We start from the raw sequence: 20,069 nt of genomic DNA, 5'->3' as shown, positions 1-20,069 counted from the left end.
ATTGGGGTCTTATGCCGACAAATGGACACGTATACTGCCATCTGGTGGTGTCAGAAGAGTATAACATACAATGGAATTTGGGAAAAAAAAGTGTAAAAATAAAAATTTGCATGTCACTACATATGACGTACACGTTTGTGTACTTATGGACTAAGTACATCATATCAAAAGATGATTTTTAGTTTTTATTCTGATTAGGGTCCAATGAGCCCAAATATCAAAGATAAATTAAAAAAAAGCATGTAAACAAACAGCTTGGGCCTTAAGATGTTTTAAATGAGCTTACGCAAATTTTGCCGACTCTAATGTTAACCCTTCCGTGCTTTTGCTCCTCTTTGCTGTCCTGCAGTTTGCTCCCAGTTCTCCCGCGGCGTGTACGCCATCTTCGGATTCTACGACAAGAAGTCCATGAACACCCTGACGTCGTTCTGCGGAGCTCTGCATACCTCCTTTGTCACGCCCAGTTACCCCACCGACAACGAGGTGCAGTTTGTCATCCAGATGCGCCCCGCCCTTCGAGGTGCAGTCCTAAGTCTGCTCTCTCACTACAAGTGGCAGAAGTTTGTCTACCTCTACGACACAGACCGAGGTAAGTGGCAGTCGAGCTGATCTTCGTATTTGACTTTTCTGGTGAAGTGTGAGCGCACCATAGGTCTGGGCCAGGGGTCGGCAACCTAACATGTTGAAAGAGCCATATTGGACCAAAAATACAAAAAAACTACTCGATCTGGAGCCGCAAAAAGTTAAAAACATTATTTAACCCTTATATTATGTTGAGGGTCAATTTGACCCATTTCAGTTTTTGTGTTTATCAAAGTACTGGTTATCCTTTCTTTTTCTTGCTGAAATTTGGTGACTTTTCCTCATCTAGGGTCATGGACTGGTGTGTAAAATCTGGACACTTTTTTGTGTAGTGGAATGTCTTGCAGAGTTTGTATACAAAGATGATGTTGCGTGTCATTTTGACCCAGACGCTTTAATGTGGGTAAATAGCCAAAATAAACAAGTCTCTTTGATGTACATTTTACTTTGATGTACAATTGTTTGTATTTCGATTGCCTCTGAGACCCAGAGCCAGGTGTGTGAAGAGAGGGAACTTTCTCACACTTGTCCTTGTCACTGTTCTCATGTCATCTCTTTGACAAACTCACCAAAAATGAGCTCCAGAAGGATGACATCTGAGGAGACAAGGACAAGTGTGAGAAAGTTCCCTCTCTTCACACACCTGGCTCTGGGTCTCAGAGACAATCAAAATACAAACAATTGTACATCAAAGTGAAAAGTACATCAAGGAGACATGTTTATTGTTGGATCTGAACAGCTATTTACCCACATTAAAGCGCCTGGGTCAAAATGACTCGCAACATCATCTTTTTATACAAACTCTGCACAAACATTCCACTACACAACAAAGTGTCCAGATTTACACACCAGTTCATGACCCTAGATGAGGAAAAGTCACCAGATTTCAGCAAGAAAAAGAAAGGATAACCAGTACTTTGATCAACACAAAAAGTGAAATGGGTCAAATTGACCCTTAACATAATACAATTGGAATAAAAAATGTATTGTATGTCACTTTTCTAAATGTTTATATAACCTAAAATAAAATTGTTATTGGTTTAACCTGTTTTCTTGACTGTTTTGCGTGCATTTACACCGTACGGGTCAAAATGACCCGCAACATAATCAATGTCATTGTTTTCCAACATAATACAAGGGTTAAGTGTTATAATGAAGGCAACACATTAAGTAGGTGTCAGAGTTTGTTGGTGACGAACCCCAAGATGCAGGGAAGAAGGCAGGCATTTTACAGGTAAACCTCTTTTAATTAAAACACTAGAACAAGAACCAAAGGGGTACAACAAAAAGCGTGCACAAGACGGATAACAAAACTAAAAGAGCTAGCATGGGAGCGAGAAAACAAAATGAGCTTAGCATGGAAGCTAGCAAAAACAAAAGGGCCTAGCGTGGAAGCTAGCGGGTAGCGAGCAGGAAAACAAAAGTGGTTACTTGTAGAATTAAAACAAAACGGAAGCAGGGAACAAAAGACAGTAAGCTACAAACAGATACCGAAATATAGCTTTACCGCTACGCTGCAATGACACGACACAAAACGACCGACAGGAGCGACAATGCGGAAAGGACATCGACAATAATCCAGCACTGACTGGATGGGAAGACAGGTCTAAATAGGGGCGGGCTGATCGACACCAGGTGTGGCCAGGGGCCAATCAGCCGCAGCTGAGGGGAAACAGCGCTCAGGGAGAAAGATAGGAAACCAACAAAATAAGAGCGCTAACAGGAAATACTAAACTCACAGAGGAAAAAACTAAAACACAAACAAACTGTCCGGAGCAATCCTGACAGTAAGTCTCTCAGATGGTTAGATAACTCCTGGAAATTATTGCCTTAAAACTGCCAAATGTATAGATGTTTGTGTCCAAGTTAAGGAAAGGGCATGCTGTCTTCTTCAAATGGATTTATTACAATCTTTGCAAGCTGTGTAACGTTTGCTGTGGCCTGGAACAACATGGCACACAATCAGAAATGCTGCCAATATCACAAACAGTTAATGTGTCATGAGACATGCGAATATAAATTAAATGCAGGACAAAACTAAAGGAAATGAAATGAACTCAAATGTACCTACAAACGAGTCATAATGATGCAAAATGTACACACAGCGAGCCTAAATAGCATGTAAGCACGGATTATTAGCACATTAGCGAAAGTCACTAACATCAACAAAGCTCACCTTAGCGCATTCACGCACAGCATAAAATAATTGGTGGACAAAATGAGACAAACAAGAGTGGTATAAAACAGTGGTCCCGAACCACCAGGCTCGATTGGTACCGGGCCGCAGAATATTAAAAAAAAAAAAAATTGTATTCATTTATTTTATTTATTTTATTTTACATCCATCCATCCATCCATCTTCTTCCGCTTATCCGAGGTTGGGTCGCGGGGGCAACAGCCTAAGCAGGGTAACCCAGACTTCCCTCTCCCCAGCCACTTCGTCTAGCTCTTCCCAGGGGATCCCGAGGCGTTCCCAGGCCATCTTCCCAACGTGTCCTGGGTCTTCCCCGTGGCCTCCTACCGGTTGGACATGCCCTAAATGCCTCCCTAGGGAGGCGTTCGGGTGGCATCCTGACCAGATGCCCGAACCAGCTCATCTGGCTCCTCTCGATGTGAAAGAGCAGCGGCTTTACTTTGAGTTCCTCCCGGATGGCAGAGCTTCTCACCCTATCTCTAAGGGAGAGACCTGGAAACTCATTTGGGCCGCTTGTACCCGTGATCTTATCCTTTCGGTCATGACCCAAAGCTCATGACCATAGGTGAGGATGGGAATGTAGATCGACCGGTAAATTGAGAGCTTTGCCTTCCGGCTCAGCTCCTTCTTCACCACAACGGATCGGAACAACGTCCGCATTACTGAAGACGCCGCACCTGTCGATCTCACGATCCATTTTATTTTTAATTTTATTGTATTTTTATTTTTTTGGGGTTAAATTAAACCAACATAAAAAAACACAAGATACACTTACAATTACTGCACTGCACCAACCCAAAGAACCTCCCTTTTCATGACAAAAAAAATACAAAAATAAGAGTAATTACTCGCTGTGATGTCACAGCGAGGTGGACGTACTTATTTGGACATTAGTTAAAGCTGTCAGCTTTTTTTTTTCCCTCTCTCTCTCTCGAGGGGAGGGGGGGCTTCGACAGGGTGGTTGCTGGTTGTTCCATCTCCATCGTTGGGGTCCCTGCGGGTGGGGTGGGTGGTTCTCGCGGCCCTGCACTGGGTGGTCCTGTGGTGGCCGACTTGGGTGGGGTGGCCTGGTGTGGACGGCGCCGTGCTCCCCGAGGGTGGGGGTGGGGTCGTGGGGGCCCGGGTGCTGGTGGGGCAGGAGCGGTTTTCCAGTCTGGCCGCGGGGAGTCTCTGGGTTCCCCCGGGCGGGGCGTCCCGTCTTTCTGCCCGTGTGAGGGGTTTTCTCTCGCTGGCTTGGGGTCTGGCCGTCCGCTGCTTCTCTCGTGCCTTGTCCTCTGCCGGGCGCGTCTCTCTCTTCCGGGTGGCGCGGTGGGCCGGGCTCTGGGGTTCCCGTCGCTGGGCGGCCTGACCGCGTGAGGCTGGTGTTCCCTGGGCTGCTGTTTGGGTTGGGCTCTCTGGGCGGCTGGGGACGTACTCTGGCTCCCACGCACACTGGGAGTCAAATATATTGTACATACAAACACACACACACCGTTATTCATACATGCAAACTTCCATACATAGGTATCTAAGCTCCCACATACATACACAAATACGGTACATACCTACATACTCCAAGTTCGTCCATCTACACGCACATTCACGGTACAAACATACATATACTGTAAATATACATTCACGGTACAAACATACATATACTGTACATATGCATTCACAGTACAAACATACATATACTGTACATATGCATTTACTGTACAAACATACATATACTGTACATATGCATTCACTGTACAAACATACATATACTGTACATATGCATTCACTGTACAAACATACATATACTGTACATATGCATTCACTATACAAACATACATATACTGTACATATGCATTCACGGTACAAACATACATATACTGTACATATGCATTTACTGTACAAACATACACATACTGTACATATACATTTACTGTACAAACATACACATACTGTACATATGCATTTACTGTACAAACATACATATACTGTACATATACATTCACTGTACAAACATTCATATACACATTGTGTTCATATACAAGTACATATACATACATACACCCATTCACATAATCACGTTTCATCAAACATATATCAACGTTTTTGCCCTAGGGTAAACTGGGTAACACATGGCATATTGACAAATCTTAACCTATTGTTACTATAACAATCTACAAGATTAGTATAGGTTCCTTTTTTTTATTTTTTTAAATATTTTTTTTATCTTTCTAGTTATAATTATTTATACGTATTGTTGCATTGAGCAACTTTATAGTTGATAATAGAGGTAAGCTATTGGTATTGTTCATAATCAATAGCGCTTTTTCTATTGGTATTTGTATTGCTCCAGTTGTAGTGTAAAAATGCTCATTGTCATTTCTATATTATTTATTTTACTAACAGCTACCACTTTTACAATCATATTTGTACATATCGTATGTGCTGGTGTTCTATTGTTGTTGTTGTTATTGTTGTGTTTGCTGTTGTTGTTTTTTCTCTCTGTCTTCCTTTTTTTTCTCTTTCCATTCCCTCCTGCTCCGGCCCGGCTGCACCAAATGATAATATAAATACATTTAATAAAGTCAAATTCAAATAAGGCAACAAGAGAAGTATCCTTTGTAAAGTAAATCTAAACAGCCGATATGGGCATCTACATAACCTGAGAACCTGGACAGGACAAAATAAAAAATAAAACATTAAAAAAAGCTGTCAGCTAGAGGTGGACAAGCTCTTCCAGGCTATGAGAAAATTAAAAAAAAAGTAGGATGAAGTATTATTTTCATATGCTATTGGCATGCACATAATTAAACCAACGCGCAACATGTAGTAACTTAATTGCTGCTAAACATAGCTTTTATTTTGTATGTTTAAATTGACAGGCAAGGAAGCAGGTGTACCTGACATTTGAATTGATAAAATGTTTTTAAAGTTTATTTTTGGCTGTGTCTGGGGAAAAGAAAAATAGCAGTGACGTTCATCTTCGAGATATTTTGTTAAACAGTGCACGTTTTTTAAAATATAAATTATTATAGTTTTGCAGAAGGTGGTCCGTGCTTTCATTCGCAATCCGGGAACACCTCCACAATCGAAAAATAACGGGTTTAAAAAAAAGTGATCAAGGTGCAAAATCTATGAAAAATTGACACCGAACTGCTCAACTTTTCTTGTAGAGAAATATCTTCTACTGAAATACGAACACTTGATAAGTAATTGTACCCCTTGCGGGCATCTATACATTTTAATGTTTCTGTATGTTTGCTTTCTTCATCTTTTACTTTCACAGAGTAATTGTAACTAAATTAATAATAATATCTGTTTTTTTCAATAAACTTTCAAAAATATTTAAGAGCAGCTCCACCACTAAAGTCATAATTTTTGCGCTTAAAATAGTCCTCCCAATAAACTTAATAAAGTTGATTTGACTTGTCCAGGGTGTACGCCGCCTTCTGCCTAAATGCAGCTGAGATATGCTCCAGCATCATCCGCTACGCAAAAAGGGACAAGCGGGAGAAAATTAATGGATGGATGGAAGATTTGATTTGGTTTAACTCCAGACTTCTTCTGATTGACATTAGATATGTATTGAAATTAGATATGTGTCTCGTGCGCAAGAGAAACTTTTGCGTGCGCACAAGATATGTATCACGTGCGTACGAGAAAACATTGGCTCCGTCCGCATGGTTGGAGGTGTGTGTGAAAATGCAAGTTTAGGAGTTAAATCGGTTGAATTTCCAACTAAGACGTTCCCCCATAATCTCCCGTGTTTCAGCAGTGTTTTCCTTCCATTGCCCTGGATCTCGACTGCCTCCCTCGTTCCTCGACTCCTCGCTCGCCCCTGAACTCCGACGCCTTTCTCTCGCCCCAGATCACCTGCCTGCCCCAAAGGACTTCCTCGTTCCTTGTATCTCGTTCAACACTTAATTTCCTTAGTTTATTAGTATATATTGTTAATTATTCTTATTATATATATTGACTGTATATATGTAATACATTATTGAACATAACACCACTCTGGTGTCTGTTTGCCGTCATCTCCCCTTAGTCAACACACGACACTTTTGCAAAATAGTTTCGACGATGGATTGATTGATTGAAACTTTTATTAGTAAATTGCACAGTACAGTACATATTCCATACAATTGACCACTAAATGGTAACACCCGAATAAGTCGGGGTCCACATAAATCAATTCATGGAGCCATCTCCTTTCTCTGAGTTCAACACCCCTTGGGTAAAGTTATTTGTTATTAAGCGTTCCTCTTCTTTCTTGGTGTGTAATCCATCCTCCTTGCATTTAGTGTACATCCATCCGCCTATTTCCACACAGCAGGCCACTTGTTTGTAACTGCTGGTGAATGAAATCTACCACGCGATCCAAAGAGGTGTATCCTTTGCGCCGAAACAGACTACATGCCTTCATAATAGGTTTTAAATAACTTTCGGACACAATATACCGATGACGACTTGCAAGCAAAGCCGCAATGTCGTTACAGTGAAGTCCGAGTTGGAAAAACAGCCGAATTAACTCCTGAACTGCCATTTTAACACACACCTCAAACCACGCGCACGCATCCAATGCTTTCTCGTGCGCATGTGATACATATCTCGTGCTCACACAAAAGTTTCTCGTGCGCACGAGATACATATCTTAAAAAAAAAAAAAACCTAAAAAAATGTTCCCTCCCCAATTTTTTTTTTCCTCATGTCCCTTTAGGGGCTCAGTATGTTATAGTTCAGGGGTCAACAATCCCATGTATCCCGAACTCTTCAAGGCTACATTATTCACCCCCGCTACCACCAAACCCCGCCCACCTCAACCGACGCACGGAGGGGGGAGGGTGGCTAATGTAGCCCTGAAGAGTTAGGGATGCATGGGATTCTGGGTATTTTTTCTGTTGTGTTTACGTTGTGTTACAGTGCGGATGTTCTCCCGAAATGTGTTTGCCATTCTTGTTTGGTGTGGGTTCACAGTGTGGCGCATATTAGTAAGAGTGTTAAAGTTGTTTATATCACAACCCTCAGTGTAACATGTATGCCTTGCAGTCGCTTGTACGTTGAGTCAGCAGCCGCACACTAGATGTGGCGGGCCGGCACTCAGATAGTATTAAAGCGGACGTGACGACATGGTCGAGAAGACATTTAAGGCATTGCCATCACAGCACGTCCTCAATATTGTTGTCCGGGTGAAAATCTGAGAACGTTATCCTGGGGAGATTTCTGGGAGAGGTACTGAAATCCGGAAAACCTCCCGGAAAAATGGGGGGGGGTCGGCAAGTGTGCAGCTGAGCCACATCAGAGTGATCCAAGAGTCGCGGGTTGCCGACCCCTGTTAGAGATGCATCAGAACAAAATATACCTCGGGAGACGGAAAATGATATTGCTACACTTCAATTTGTGACGGTAAAAAAGTCTCTCAGAATAGCATCTGCACACCGGGCTGAACAGAGGACATCCCGTAATACCTTCTCAGATCCATGTAATGCTTGAAATGATAACACAGCACTAATTTATACAGTCGCGTAATGTTATGTAAATCGGCACAAATAAATCAGTCGCGTGTATTAACACATAGCACTTGAAGAAATGGTGTCTCGTGAGGAATAATCCTTGGATACTCGGAACAGTTGGCTGGTTTGTGTCAGTTAATCTTCTGTTTAATCATGTTGATGGTGGCTCGTCTGTCGTCCGTCACGGGAAATGAGGTACGTCACATCTGCCTCCAAAATGTCTCCCCTTCTCCGAAATCGGAACCTCTTTCCGTTTTTATTTTGTTTGTTTTTTTGGGGGGTGCGGCGCGTTGTGCCGCGTCAATGAGGGCTTTGTGTTCAGATCAAATTTCCTTGTCGACAATAGACTCTGGTTAAAAGCGGCTTGTCAACATGCTGAAGTATTCATTTTGGGGCAATTTCTTTATTTTTTTATTTATTTTTTGTCCTGTCCAGCTACTCAGGCAAATTTTCTTCTATGTCCCACTCTCCCTTGTGGAGGGAGTCCGGTCCGATCCGGTGGCCATGTACTGCTCGGCCTGTGTATCGGCTGGGGACATCTCTGCGCTGCTGATCCGCCTCCGCTTGGGATGGTTTCCTGCTGGCTCCGCTGTGAACGGGACTCTCGCTGCTGTGTTGGATCCGCTTTGGACTGGACTCTCGCGACTGTGTTGGCTCCATTGTGGATTGAACTTTCACAGAATCATGTTAGACCCGCTCGACATCCATTGCTTTCCTCCTCTCTAAGGTTCTCATAGTCATTATTGTCACAGACGTCTCTAAGGTTCTCATAGTCATTATTGTCACCGACGTCCCACTGGGTCATTATTGTCACCGATGTCCCACTGGGTGTGAGTTTTCCTTGCCCTTATGTGGGCCTACCGAGGATGTCGTGGTGGTTTGTGCAGCCCTTTGAGACACTAGTGATTTAGGGCTATATAAGTAAACATTGATTGATTGATTGATATAGTTGATGTAGGTGCCCATATCGGCTGTACACGTTTACTTTACAAAAGAGAAGTTTGGGAAACTTCTCTTGTTGCCTTATGTGTACTCGACTTTATTATCCTTAGAAAGGAGAAAGAAAGAAGGAAAAAAGGAAGACAGTGCGGGAACAAGAGGGAGATAAAGTTAAAGTTACAGTTTGGTTTTGTTTTAGTTCTTCCTCTGTTTTATCTTATTTCCTGTAAACGCTCTTATTTTTTCCATTTCCTGCTGTTATCTCTGAGTGCTTTTTCCCCTCAGCTGTGGCTGATTGGCACTGGGACACACCTGGTGTCAATCAGCCAGCTGCTGTTTAGACCAGCTTTGTCCTCCAGTCAGTGGTGGATTATTGTCGTGTCGATGTAACCACTACCTGTCGATGTCATTATTACTTATCGTTGTAGCTGTGTCTACGTCCGTTCACTCTGCTCATGCCATAGTTCCTTTGTGTCACAGTAAGAGTTGTTGTTCATAGCCTTGTGCGCGGCTTTTGTTTGTTCTTGTTTTAGTGATAAATTAAAATATTGTGGTGGAGAGTCCCGAGCTTACACTGCAAACAAAGTGGTTTTAGTACAAAAGTTTTATTTACCCATTAATCAAAAAGTACAGGTTAGATTAAATTGCCCATGTAGACCGACATCGTCCTCCAGAGGATTCAGAATCAAACGAAAACATGCAAATCATCTCAAATGTTGGTCCACTGGCTTTATTATATGATTCCCTCATGTGTCAAGGTCTTTTTGTTTTGGAACTGCTGGCTCCAACACAATCGTGGTCTCCTTAGTCATAACAAGCAGTCATCACATTTTGTAGACTAGTTGGCGCGACCCCGAATTCAACTTTCCCCTATATTTGCTTTCCCAGTGATTCAAAATAGGCTTTCAGATAGACTTTTTTTTTCCGACTTAAATTTTGTATACAGGTCCGAAATTCCACTACATTATGTTTACCTGAACGATGCCTGCCACCTTCTCTGCATCTTCGGGTTCGTCACCGACGCTATGTGACAATTAAAGTACCAATGATTGTCACAGACACACTATGTGTGGTTAAATGTGTCCTCTGCATTTGACCCATCCCCTTGTTCACCCCCTGGGAGGTGAGGGGAGCAGTGAGCAGCAGCGTAGGCCACACTCGGAATCATTTATGGTGATTTAACCCCCAATTCCAACCCTTGATGCTGAGTGCCAAGCAGGGAGGTAATGTGTCCCATTTTTTGTAGTCTTTGGTATGACTTGGCTGGGGTTTGAACTCACAACCTACCGATTTCAGGGCGGACACTCTAACCACAGGGCCAGAGAGACAACAACAGAACAACATCAGCAAACAGGATACGTACAAATATGGCGGTAAAAGTGATAGCAAAGAAGCAGTCAGTGAAATAATACATAAATGACAATGAACATGGGCAGCACGGTGGTACAGGGGTTAGTGCATCTGCCTCACAATACGAAGGTCCTGAGTAGTCCTGAGCTTATAACATAGCGACAGGTGATTAGATAACAAGGCACAGGTGGGCCATCCACGCACCTGTCGCTGATTTCGAGGCCGGTCCTGGCACACCCTGCTTCGCTGCAGGCCCGCAGGCCACACCCCCTCCACAGTTAGCTTCAGAATAACAATATTATTAAAGAGTATAACAGACTTATTATACTCTATAAATGTTGGTTTTACTTCAAAATGTACGTGATTAGTTGTGTTCATTGTAGAAAAAAATATTATATGGCTCTTACGGAAATACCTTTGAAAATATTTGGCTTCTTGGCTCTCTCAGCCAAAAAGCTTCCCGACCCCTGTTATAGACCTTACTTTGTGCACCGGTGCACGTTCATGTTGGAAGAGGAACGGGCCCGTTCCAAACTGTTCCCACAAGATTGGGAGCATGGAATTGTCCCAAATGTTTTGGTATCCTGGAGCATTCACTGGAAATGTCACGACTGGATTTGTCGCACAGGTGGCATCCTATGCTTGAAATGACTGAGCTCATGAGAGCGGCCCATCCATCCATCCATCCATCCATCTTCTTCCGCTTATCCGAGGTCAGGTCTCGGGGGCAGCAGCCTAAGCAGGGAAGCCCAGATTTCCCTCTCCCCAGCCACTTCGACTAGCTCTTCCCGGGGGATCCCGAGGCGTTCCCGGGCCAGCCGGGAGACATAGTCTTCCCAACGTGTCCTGGGTCTTCCCCGTCGCCTCCTACCGGTTGGACGTGCCCTAAACACCTCACTAGGGAGGCGTTCGGGTGGCATCCTGACCAGATGCCCGAACCACCTCATCTGGCTCCTCTCGATGTGGAGGAGCAACGGTTTTACTTTGAGTTCCTCCCGGATGGCAGAGCTTCTCACCCTATCTCTAAGGGAGAGACCCGCCACACGGCGGAGGAAACTCATTTCGGCCGCTTGTACCCGTGATCTTGTCCTTTCGGTCATGACCCAAAGCTCATGACCATAGGTGAGGATGGGAACGTAGATCGAACGGTAAATTGAGAGCTTTGCCTTCCGGCTCAGCTCCTTCTTCACCACAACGGATCGGTACAACGTCCGCATTACCGAAGACGCCGCACCGATCCGCCTGTCGATCCTACGATCCACTCTTCCCCCACTCGTGAACAAGATTCCTAGGTACTTGAACTCCTCCACTTGGGGCAGGGTCTCCTCCCCAACCCGGAGATGGCACTCCACCCTTTTCCGGGCGAGAACCATGGACTCGGACTTGGAGGTGCTGATTCTCATTCCGGTCGCTTCACACTCGGCTGCGAACCGATCCAGTGAGAGCTGAAGATCCCGGTCAGATGAAGCCATCAGGACCACATCGTCTGCAAAAAGCAGAGACCTAATCCCGCGGCCACCAAACCGGAACCCCTCAACGCCTTGACTGCGCCTAGAAATTCTGTCCATAAAAGTTATGAACAGAATCGGTGACAAAGGACAGCCTTGGCGGAGTCCAACCCTCACTGGAAATGTGTTCGACTTACTGCTAGCAATGCGGACCAAGCTCTGGCACTGATCATACAGGGATCGGACCGCCACAATAAGACAGTCCGATACCCCGTACTCTCTGAGCACTCCCCACAGGACTTCCCGAGGGACACGGTCGAATGAGAGCGGCCCATTCTTTCACAAATCTCCATGTCCAAGTGCTTGATTTAACGCAGCAGGTGATTAGGACCCCCAATTCTGATCATTTGGATGGGTGGCCAAATACTTTTGCCAATTTTTGCGTTGTTTACTTGCTGAGTGAGGAGATAAACTTCAAGCATCCTGAATTCTCTTCAGAATCCTTGCTTCGAGGCAGGATTTGAAGTCCTCCGTCTTTGGGTCTTCACGTCTGCAGGCTTCACAGCTCAAGGCCTTAATCCACCGCGCGGCCTGTAGATAATAGATGGTTAATTAGGGTCACGCCGACTAGAACACTCCTGATTTTTTTTTTATCCGCCCCCGCGGACGCGAGCGACCCGCACGTCCTTCAGCCGGGCTTGCAGCCCTCCGCTTTCCATTCTCTTGTGCGTGTGCGGGGATGGCGATACGGCTGGGGAAAAATCAAACAGAGGTGGTGCTAAAGTGAGAGTGATGGCGGACATTTAGTAAAAAAAAAGAAAGAGTGGAGGGACCGCCGGGCGTCGGAGGGAAGGAGCGGAACACAACAGCGATCTGGTCCGACAATTAAGACAACAGCAGGCGTGTGTGATTTACAGCCCGCTACCTGTGTCCAGACAATTCCCTGCGTACAGTGGAGCCCCCGTGCCGGAGCCCATGCCAAGCCACTTTTACCTCGATTCCGTCTGCCAGCGGTGTAAGACGATCCCTTATTAGTGGGAGGACATTGGCCCCAGGAGGGGATTAAAGTCGTTTATTGATGCGCTCCATCCTGTTCTTTGGGGGGGGCGGGGGGGGCTTTGACACTTGGCTCATCGAGCAGACAGATGTGTCAGGAAGCTTCTCTGTCCTCTTATCACCGAGTGCAGCTCCCCGGCTAGTTCGCACACAAACTGTTGCCCAAACTATAGTAGAAAGTGACGTGCAAAGTATTCCTCGGACTTGTTTTGTACCTCTTTAGGATAACTTTAGTAGTGGTTAGTAGGGGTGTAATGGTACACAAAAATGTCGGTTCGGTACGTACCTCGGTTCAGTTAATTTTCGGTACAGTAAGTAAACAACAAAATATAAATTTGTGGGTTATTTATTTACCATATTTGTAAACAATGGCTTTATCCTTTTAACATTGGGACCACTATAATAATTCTGCCCACGTTAATCCACATTAAACCGCCTCAAGTTGTTGCTTTGATTAAATAAAATGACACAACTTTTCTTCTACATATAAAAAGTGCAACATTAAACAGTTTCAAGTCAACTCCATCCATTTTCTACCACTTATTCCCTTTTGGGGTCGCGGGGGGCGCTGGCGCCTATCTCAGCTACAACCGGGCGGAAGGCGGGATACACCCTGGACAAGTCGCCACCTCATCGCAGGGCCAACACAGATAGACAGACAACATTCACACTCACATTCAAACACTAGGGTCAATTTTTAGTGTTGCCAATCAACCTATCCCCAGGTGCATGTCTTTGGAGGTGGGAGGAAGCCGGAGTACCCGGAGGGAACCCACGCATTCACGGGGAGAACATGCAAACTGCACACAGAAAGATCCCGAGCCTGGATTTGAACCCAGGACTGCAGGAACTTCGTATTGTGAGGCAGGCGCACTAAACCCTCTGCCACCGTGAACTCATCATGCTTAATTTATTATAGCATTGGGGGAAGCCTGTAGTTGATTTTTATTATGTAAATGTTATATTTTTTTATCAAGATGTGATAGCAGGGACCCTGCCATTCAAAACTAGGCTGCTACATTACTAATGATTCATGTAACTATAGCTGAAAATTCATCCCTGACCACCATGGAGTTCATGTAGGCCAGGGGCGCTCACACTTTTTCTGCAGGCGAGCTACTTTGCAATTGACCAAGTCGAGGAGATCTACCTCATTCCTATTTATAATTTATATTTATTTATTTATGAAAGAGACATTTTTGTTAACAAGTTAATGGTGTTTAATGATAATACAAGCATGTTTAACACACATAGATTCCTTTCTTTCATGAAGACAAGAATATAAGTTGGTGTATTACCTGATTCTGATGACTTGCATTGATTGGAATTAGACAATGGTGCTGATAACGTCCGCATTTTCAAATGGAGGGAAAAAAAAAGTCCTCCTTTCTGTCCAATACCACATGAAAGTGGTTGGATTTGGCATCTCATTTGTCCAACTTGCATACTCGTTTTTAAACACTTTGTTATGAGAGTAGCATATGTGTGTGGCCCTTTAATGTCTGGCAGCAGGTGAGTGACGTCAGTGACTGTGCGGGTGGGCAAGCAAGTGAGAAAGCGGTCGCTGAGGGCGGGGGAGAAATACATTGGCATCAAACTCCGTAGCTTGCTAGCTTGTGCACGCTAGCTTTCTGAGACTCTTATTTTGTTAGCACAGGCAGGATGAAACAGGTCTTTTATGGTGAAGACAGGAACTGTGCAGTCGGTCTTTAGAGTTTTGACAGTATGTACGGAGTCTCTAGAAATAAAATGTGTTTCTCTGCGTCCGCCCTGTTAGTGATTTTTTTCTTAAATATGAGCTCGCAGCAGCCAGCGTCATCTCACAAGATCCTCGGGTGCCGAGAATGTCAAACAACTGACGAAAGTGAAGTCTTGGTATGATTGATGATTGCTCATTTTTATGTCTATTTTTTAATGCCTGGCTTGAGATCGACTGACACACCCTCCGAGATCGACCAGTCGATCGCGATCGACGTAATGCCCACCCCTGATGTAGGCTTTATGATGCACTTAAATTATTTTATACACTATCATTGACAGAAACTCTTCATTTAATGTCCTTTTTTGCTGCTTCAACACCTCAATCAACACTGTCCGTAACACACACACACACACACACACACACACACAGAAAAGTGAGTTAACGTTACGCTAAAAGCTAACTAGCCTTCACCTCAAGCCAGGACTGCGAGTGAGCTGAGCTGCAGTCTGTTTCTAGAAGGTCAACGGGCTCATAGTGATGTTTAGAAAGTAGTTGACTTGGAATAAAATTTGGGGAGAGTGCGTTGCTCCCCTGCTAAAGACCTATCTGCTCGACATCGACACTAAAGCGCTGACGACATGCGCTCTGAATACGCATTGCTGATTGGCTTTGTATGTAACCAATCAGATGGTTGTGTGGGCGGGACAATGCTGGGTGCTGTGTACAGACAGAGACGGAGGCAGAACGGAGCGTAGCAGCTTTTTAAGACTTTCGCATATGTTCGTGTGGAACTCGTTCGGTACTGCTCCGCACCGAACCGGAACCCCCGTACCGAAACGGTTCAATACAAATACACGTACCGTTACACCCCTAGTGGTTAGAGTGTCCGCCCTGAGATCGGTAGGTCGTGAGTTCAAACCCTGGCGCGAGTCATACCAAAGACTATACAAATGGGACCCATTACTTCCCTTACTCAGCATCAAGGGTTGGAATTGGGTGTTAAAATCACCAAAAATGATTCCCAGGCGCGGCCACCGCTGCTGCTCACTGCTCCCCCTCCCCTCCCAAGGGGAGATCAAGGTGATGGGTGAAATGCAGAGGACAATTTTCACCACACCTACTGTGTGTGTGACTTTCATTGGTACTTTAACTTTAACTTAAAGGCCTACTGAAATGAGATGTTCTTATTTAAACGGGGATAGCAGGTCCATTCTATCCGTCATACTTGATCATTTCGCGATATTGCCATATTTTTGCTGAAAGGATTTAGTAGAGAACATCGATGATAAAGTTCACAAATTTTGGTGCTGATAAAAAAGCCTTGCCTTTACCGGAAGTCGGCGATGATGACGTCACAAGGGTGAGGGCTCCTCACGTCCTCACATTGTTTATAATGGGAGCCTCCTACAAAAAGAGCTATTCGGACAGAGAAAACGACAATTTCCCCATTAATTTGAGCGAGGATGAAAGATTTGTGGATGATGATATTGATAGCGAAGGACTGGAAGAAAAAAATACATAAAAAATAAAGGGACGGATTTAGATGTTTTTAGACACATTTACTAGGATAATTCTGGGAAATCCCTTATCTTTCTATTGTGTTGCTAGTGTTTTAGTGAGTTTAAATAGTACCTGATAGTCGGAGGGGTGTGTCCACGGGTGTCTTGACGCCAGTCTCTGAGGGAAGTCGACGGCATCTGCATGGACGGCGCAAGCTCAGCTGATCTCCGGTAAGAGGCGACTTTTTACCACAATTTTCTCACCGAAACCTGCCGGTTGACAAGTGGTCGGGAACCATGTTCGCTTGACCGCTCTGATCCATAGTAAAAGTTCACTTCCGGGAATTTTAAAAAAGGAATCACTGTGTGTTTGTGTGGCTAAAGGCTAAAGCTTTCCAAGTCCATCTTTCTACTTTGTATTCTCCATTATTAATTGAACAAATTGCAAAAGATTCAGCAACACAGATGTCCAGAATACTGTTTATTTGCGCGATGAAAAGAGACGACTTTTAGCCGCAAATGGTGCTGCGCTAATATGTCCTCTACAGTCCATGACGTCACTCCACGACATATCTTTCTATTGTGTTGCTAGTGTTTTAGTGAGTTTAAATAGTACCTGATAGTCGGAGGGGTGTGTCCACGGGTGTCTTGACCCAGTCTCTGAGGGAAGTCGACGGCAGCTGCATGGACGGCGCAAGCTCAGCTGATCTCCGGAAAGAGGCGACTTTTTACCACAATTTTCTCACCAAAACCTGCCGGTTGACAAGTGGTCGGGATCCATGTTCGCTTGACCGCTCTGATCCATAGTAAAGCTTCACTTCCGGGAATTTTAAAAAAGGAATCACTGTGTGTTTGTGTGGCTAAAGACTAAAGCTTCCCAAGTCCATCTTTCTGCTTTGTCTTCTCCAATATTAATTGAACAAATTGCAAAAGATTCAGCAACACAGATGTCCAGAATACTGTTTATTTGCGCGATGAAAAGAGACGACTTTTAGCCGCAAATGGTGCTGCGCTAATATGTCCTCTACAGTCCATGACGTCACTCCACGACATTGATAGCGAAGGACTAAAAAAAAAAAACAAAGTAAAAAATGAAAGCGATTGCATTGGGATCGATTCAGATGTTTTTAGACACATTTACTAGGATAATTCTGGGAAATCCCTTATCTTTCTATTGTGTTGCTAGTGTTTTAGTGAGATTATATAGTACCTGATAGTCGGAGGGGTGTGTCCACGGGTGTCTTGACACCAGTCTCTGAGGGAAGTCGACGGCAGCTGCATGGACGGCGCAAGCTCAGCTGATCTCCGGAAAGAGGCGACTTTTTACCACAATTTTCTCACCGAAACCTGCCGGTTGACAAGTGGTCGGGATCCATGTTTGCTTGACCGCTCTGATCCATAGTAAAGCTTCACTTCCGGGAATTTTAAACAAGGAATCACTGTGTGTTTGTGTGGCTAAAGGCTAAAGCTTTCCAAGTCCATCTTTCTACTTTGACTTCTCCATTATTATTTGAACAAATTGCAAAAGATTCAGCAACACAGATGTCCAGAATACTGTTTATTTGCGCGATGAAAAGAGACGACTTTTAGCCGCAAATGGTGCTGCGCTAATATGTCCTCTACAGTCCGTGACGTCACTCCGCGACATTTTCAACAAAATTTAAAACTGCAATTTAGTAAACTAAAAAGGCCGCATTGGCATGTGTTGCAATGTTGATATTTCATCATTGATATATAAACTATCAGACTGCGTGGTCGGCATAGCTCGGTTGGTAGAGTGGCCGTGTCAGCAACTTGAGGGTTGCAGGTTCGATTCCCATTAGTGCCATCCTAGTTACTGCCGTTGTGTCCTTGAGCAAGCCACTTTACCCACCTGCTCCCAGTGCCACCCACACTGGTTTAAATGTAACTTAGATATTGGGTTTCACTATGTAAAGCGCTTTGAGTCACTGGAGAAAAGCGCTATATAAATATAATTCACTTCACTTTACCTTAACTGCTTACTGGGGTGTGCCTGTCTGGTAGTTACTTTGCAACATGGGTACATTTTCATGAAGGTTTTAAAACATATACACGTTTTGATGCGATTTTGGTGATGGTCAGGATCATTTGACTACCTTATATTGCAGTGGTTCTCAACCTTTTTTCAGTGATGTACCCCCTGTGAAATTTGTTTAATTCAAGTACCCCCTAATCAGAAAAAAGCACTTTTGGTTGAAAAAAAGAGATAAAGTAAAATACAGCACCATGTCATCAGTTTCTGATTTACTAAATTGTATATTAGTGCAAAATATTGCTCATTTGTAGTGGTCTTTCCTGAACTATTTGAAAAAAAAGATATAAAAATTACTAAAAACTTGTTGAAAAGTAAACAAGTGATTCCATTATAAATCAATCAATCAATCAATGTTTACTTATATAGCCCTAAATCACTAGTGTCTCAAAGGGCTGCACAAACCACTACGACATCCTCGGTAGGCCCACATAAGGGCAAGGAAAACTCACACCCAGTGGGACGTCGGTGACAATGATGACTATGAGAACCTTGGAGAGGAGGAATGGATGTCGAGCGGGTCTAACATGATACTGTGAAAGTTCCATCCATAATGGATCCAACACAGTCGCGAGAGTCCAGTCCAAAGCAGATCCAACACAGCAGCGAGAGTCCCGTTCACAGCGGAGCCAGCAGGAAACCATCCCAAGCGGAGGCGGATCAGCAGCGCAGAGATGTCCCCAGCCGATACACAGGCAAGCAGTACATGGCCACCGGATCGGACCGGACCCCCTCCACAAGGGAGAGTGGGACATAGAAGAAAAAGAAAAGAAACGGCAGATCAACTGGTCTAAAAAGGGAGTCTATTTAAAGGCTAGAGTATACAAATGAGTTTTAAGGTGAGACTTAAATGCTTCTACTGAGGTGGCATCTCGAACTTTTACCGGGAGGGCATTCCAGAGTACTGGAACCCGAAGGGAAAACGCTCTATAGCCCGCAGACTTTTTTTGGGCTTTGGGAATCACTAATAAGCCGGAGTCCTTTGAACGGAGATTTCTTGCCGGGACATATGGTACAATACAATCGGCAAGATAGGATGGAGCTAGACCGTGTAATATTTTATACTTAAGTAGTAAATAAATGCAGATTTGTACACATAGAAGTAATCATCAACTTAAAGTGCCCTCTTTGGGGATTGTAATAGAGATCCATCTGGATTCATGAACTTAATTCTAAACATTTCCTCACAAAAAAATAAATCTTTAACATCAATATTTATGTAACATGTCCACAAAAAATCTAGCTGTCAACACTGAATATTGCATTGTTGCATTTCTTTTCGCAGTTTATGAACTTACATTCATATTTTGTTGAAGTATTATTCAATGAATATATTTATAAAGGATTTTTGAATTGTTGCAAATTTTTGGAATATTTAAAAAAAATCTCATGTACCCCTTGGCATACCTTCAAGTACCCACAGGGGTACGCGTACCCCCATTTGAGAACCACTGTTGTATTGAGTTTACGTGACAAGACTCTACTTATATACATGCAATACATTTTGGTAGATAATGGCTATGTTGTTAATATGAAAATCAAAGTGTTCTAATAAAAAAAGCATCTTAAATCTGATCATTCCAGTATGTTTCTGATGCTCCAAAAACCTAAAACAGTTCGCTGAAAGTATCAAAAGTTAAGGTACACCTAATTTCTACATAGCTGCTAACTTGGAAGTATGCTAATTAGGTGTCCAAACACACCCAATCATCCATCCATACATCCATTTCTACCGCTTATTCCCTTTTGGGTCGCGGGGGGCG

The 20,069-nt window shown here is 43.8% G+C and overlaps 1 protein-coding gene across 4 annotated transcripts in view; it reads left to right on the top strand.

Annotated features, from left to right (window-relative positions):
* The window catches only part of gria3b (glutamate receptor, ionotropic, AMPA 3b), a 420,593-nt gene that overhangs the window by 148,953 nt on the left and 251,571 nt on the right, over positions 1 to 20,069 (top strand). For all 4 annotated transcript variants that reach the window (XR_009806959.1, XM_061901989.1, XM_061901988.1 and 1 more), the window contains one exon: positions 350 to 589. Coding sequence is in view for 3 of the 4 variants with exons in the window: in XM_061901989.1 (XP_061757973.1) it covers positions 350 to 589 (240 nt within the window). In the remaining variant the exon portion in view is untranslated. The remainder of the gene's footprint in view (positions 1 to 349; positions 590 to 20,069) is intronic.

Source organism: Nerophis ophidion, linkage group LG05 (assembly GCF_033978795.1).
Source record: "Nerophis ophidion isolate RoL-2023_Sa linkage group LG05, RoL_Noph_v1.0, whole genome shotgun sequence".
Lineage (NCBI taxonomy): Eukaryota > Metazoa > Chordata > Actinopteri > Syngnathiformes > Syngnathidae > Nerophis > Nerophis ophidion.
The sequence above is the reverse complement of the archived record's forward strand: the minus strand, read 5'-3'. Positions and strand labels throughout refer to the sequence as shown.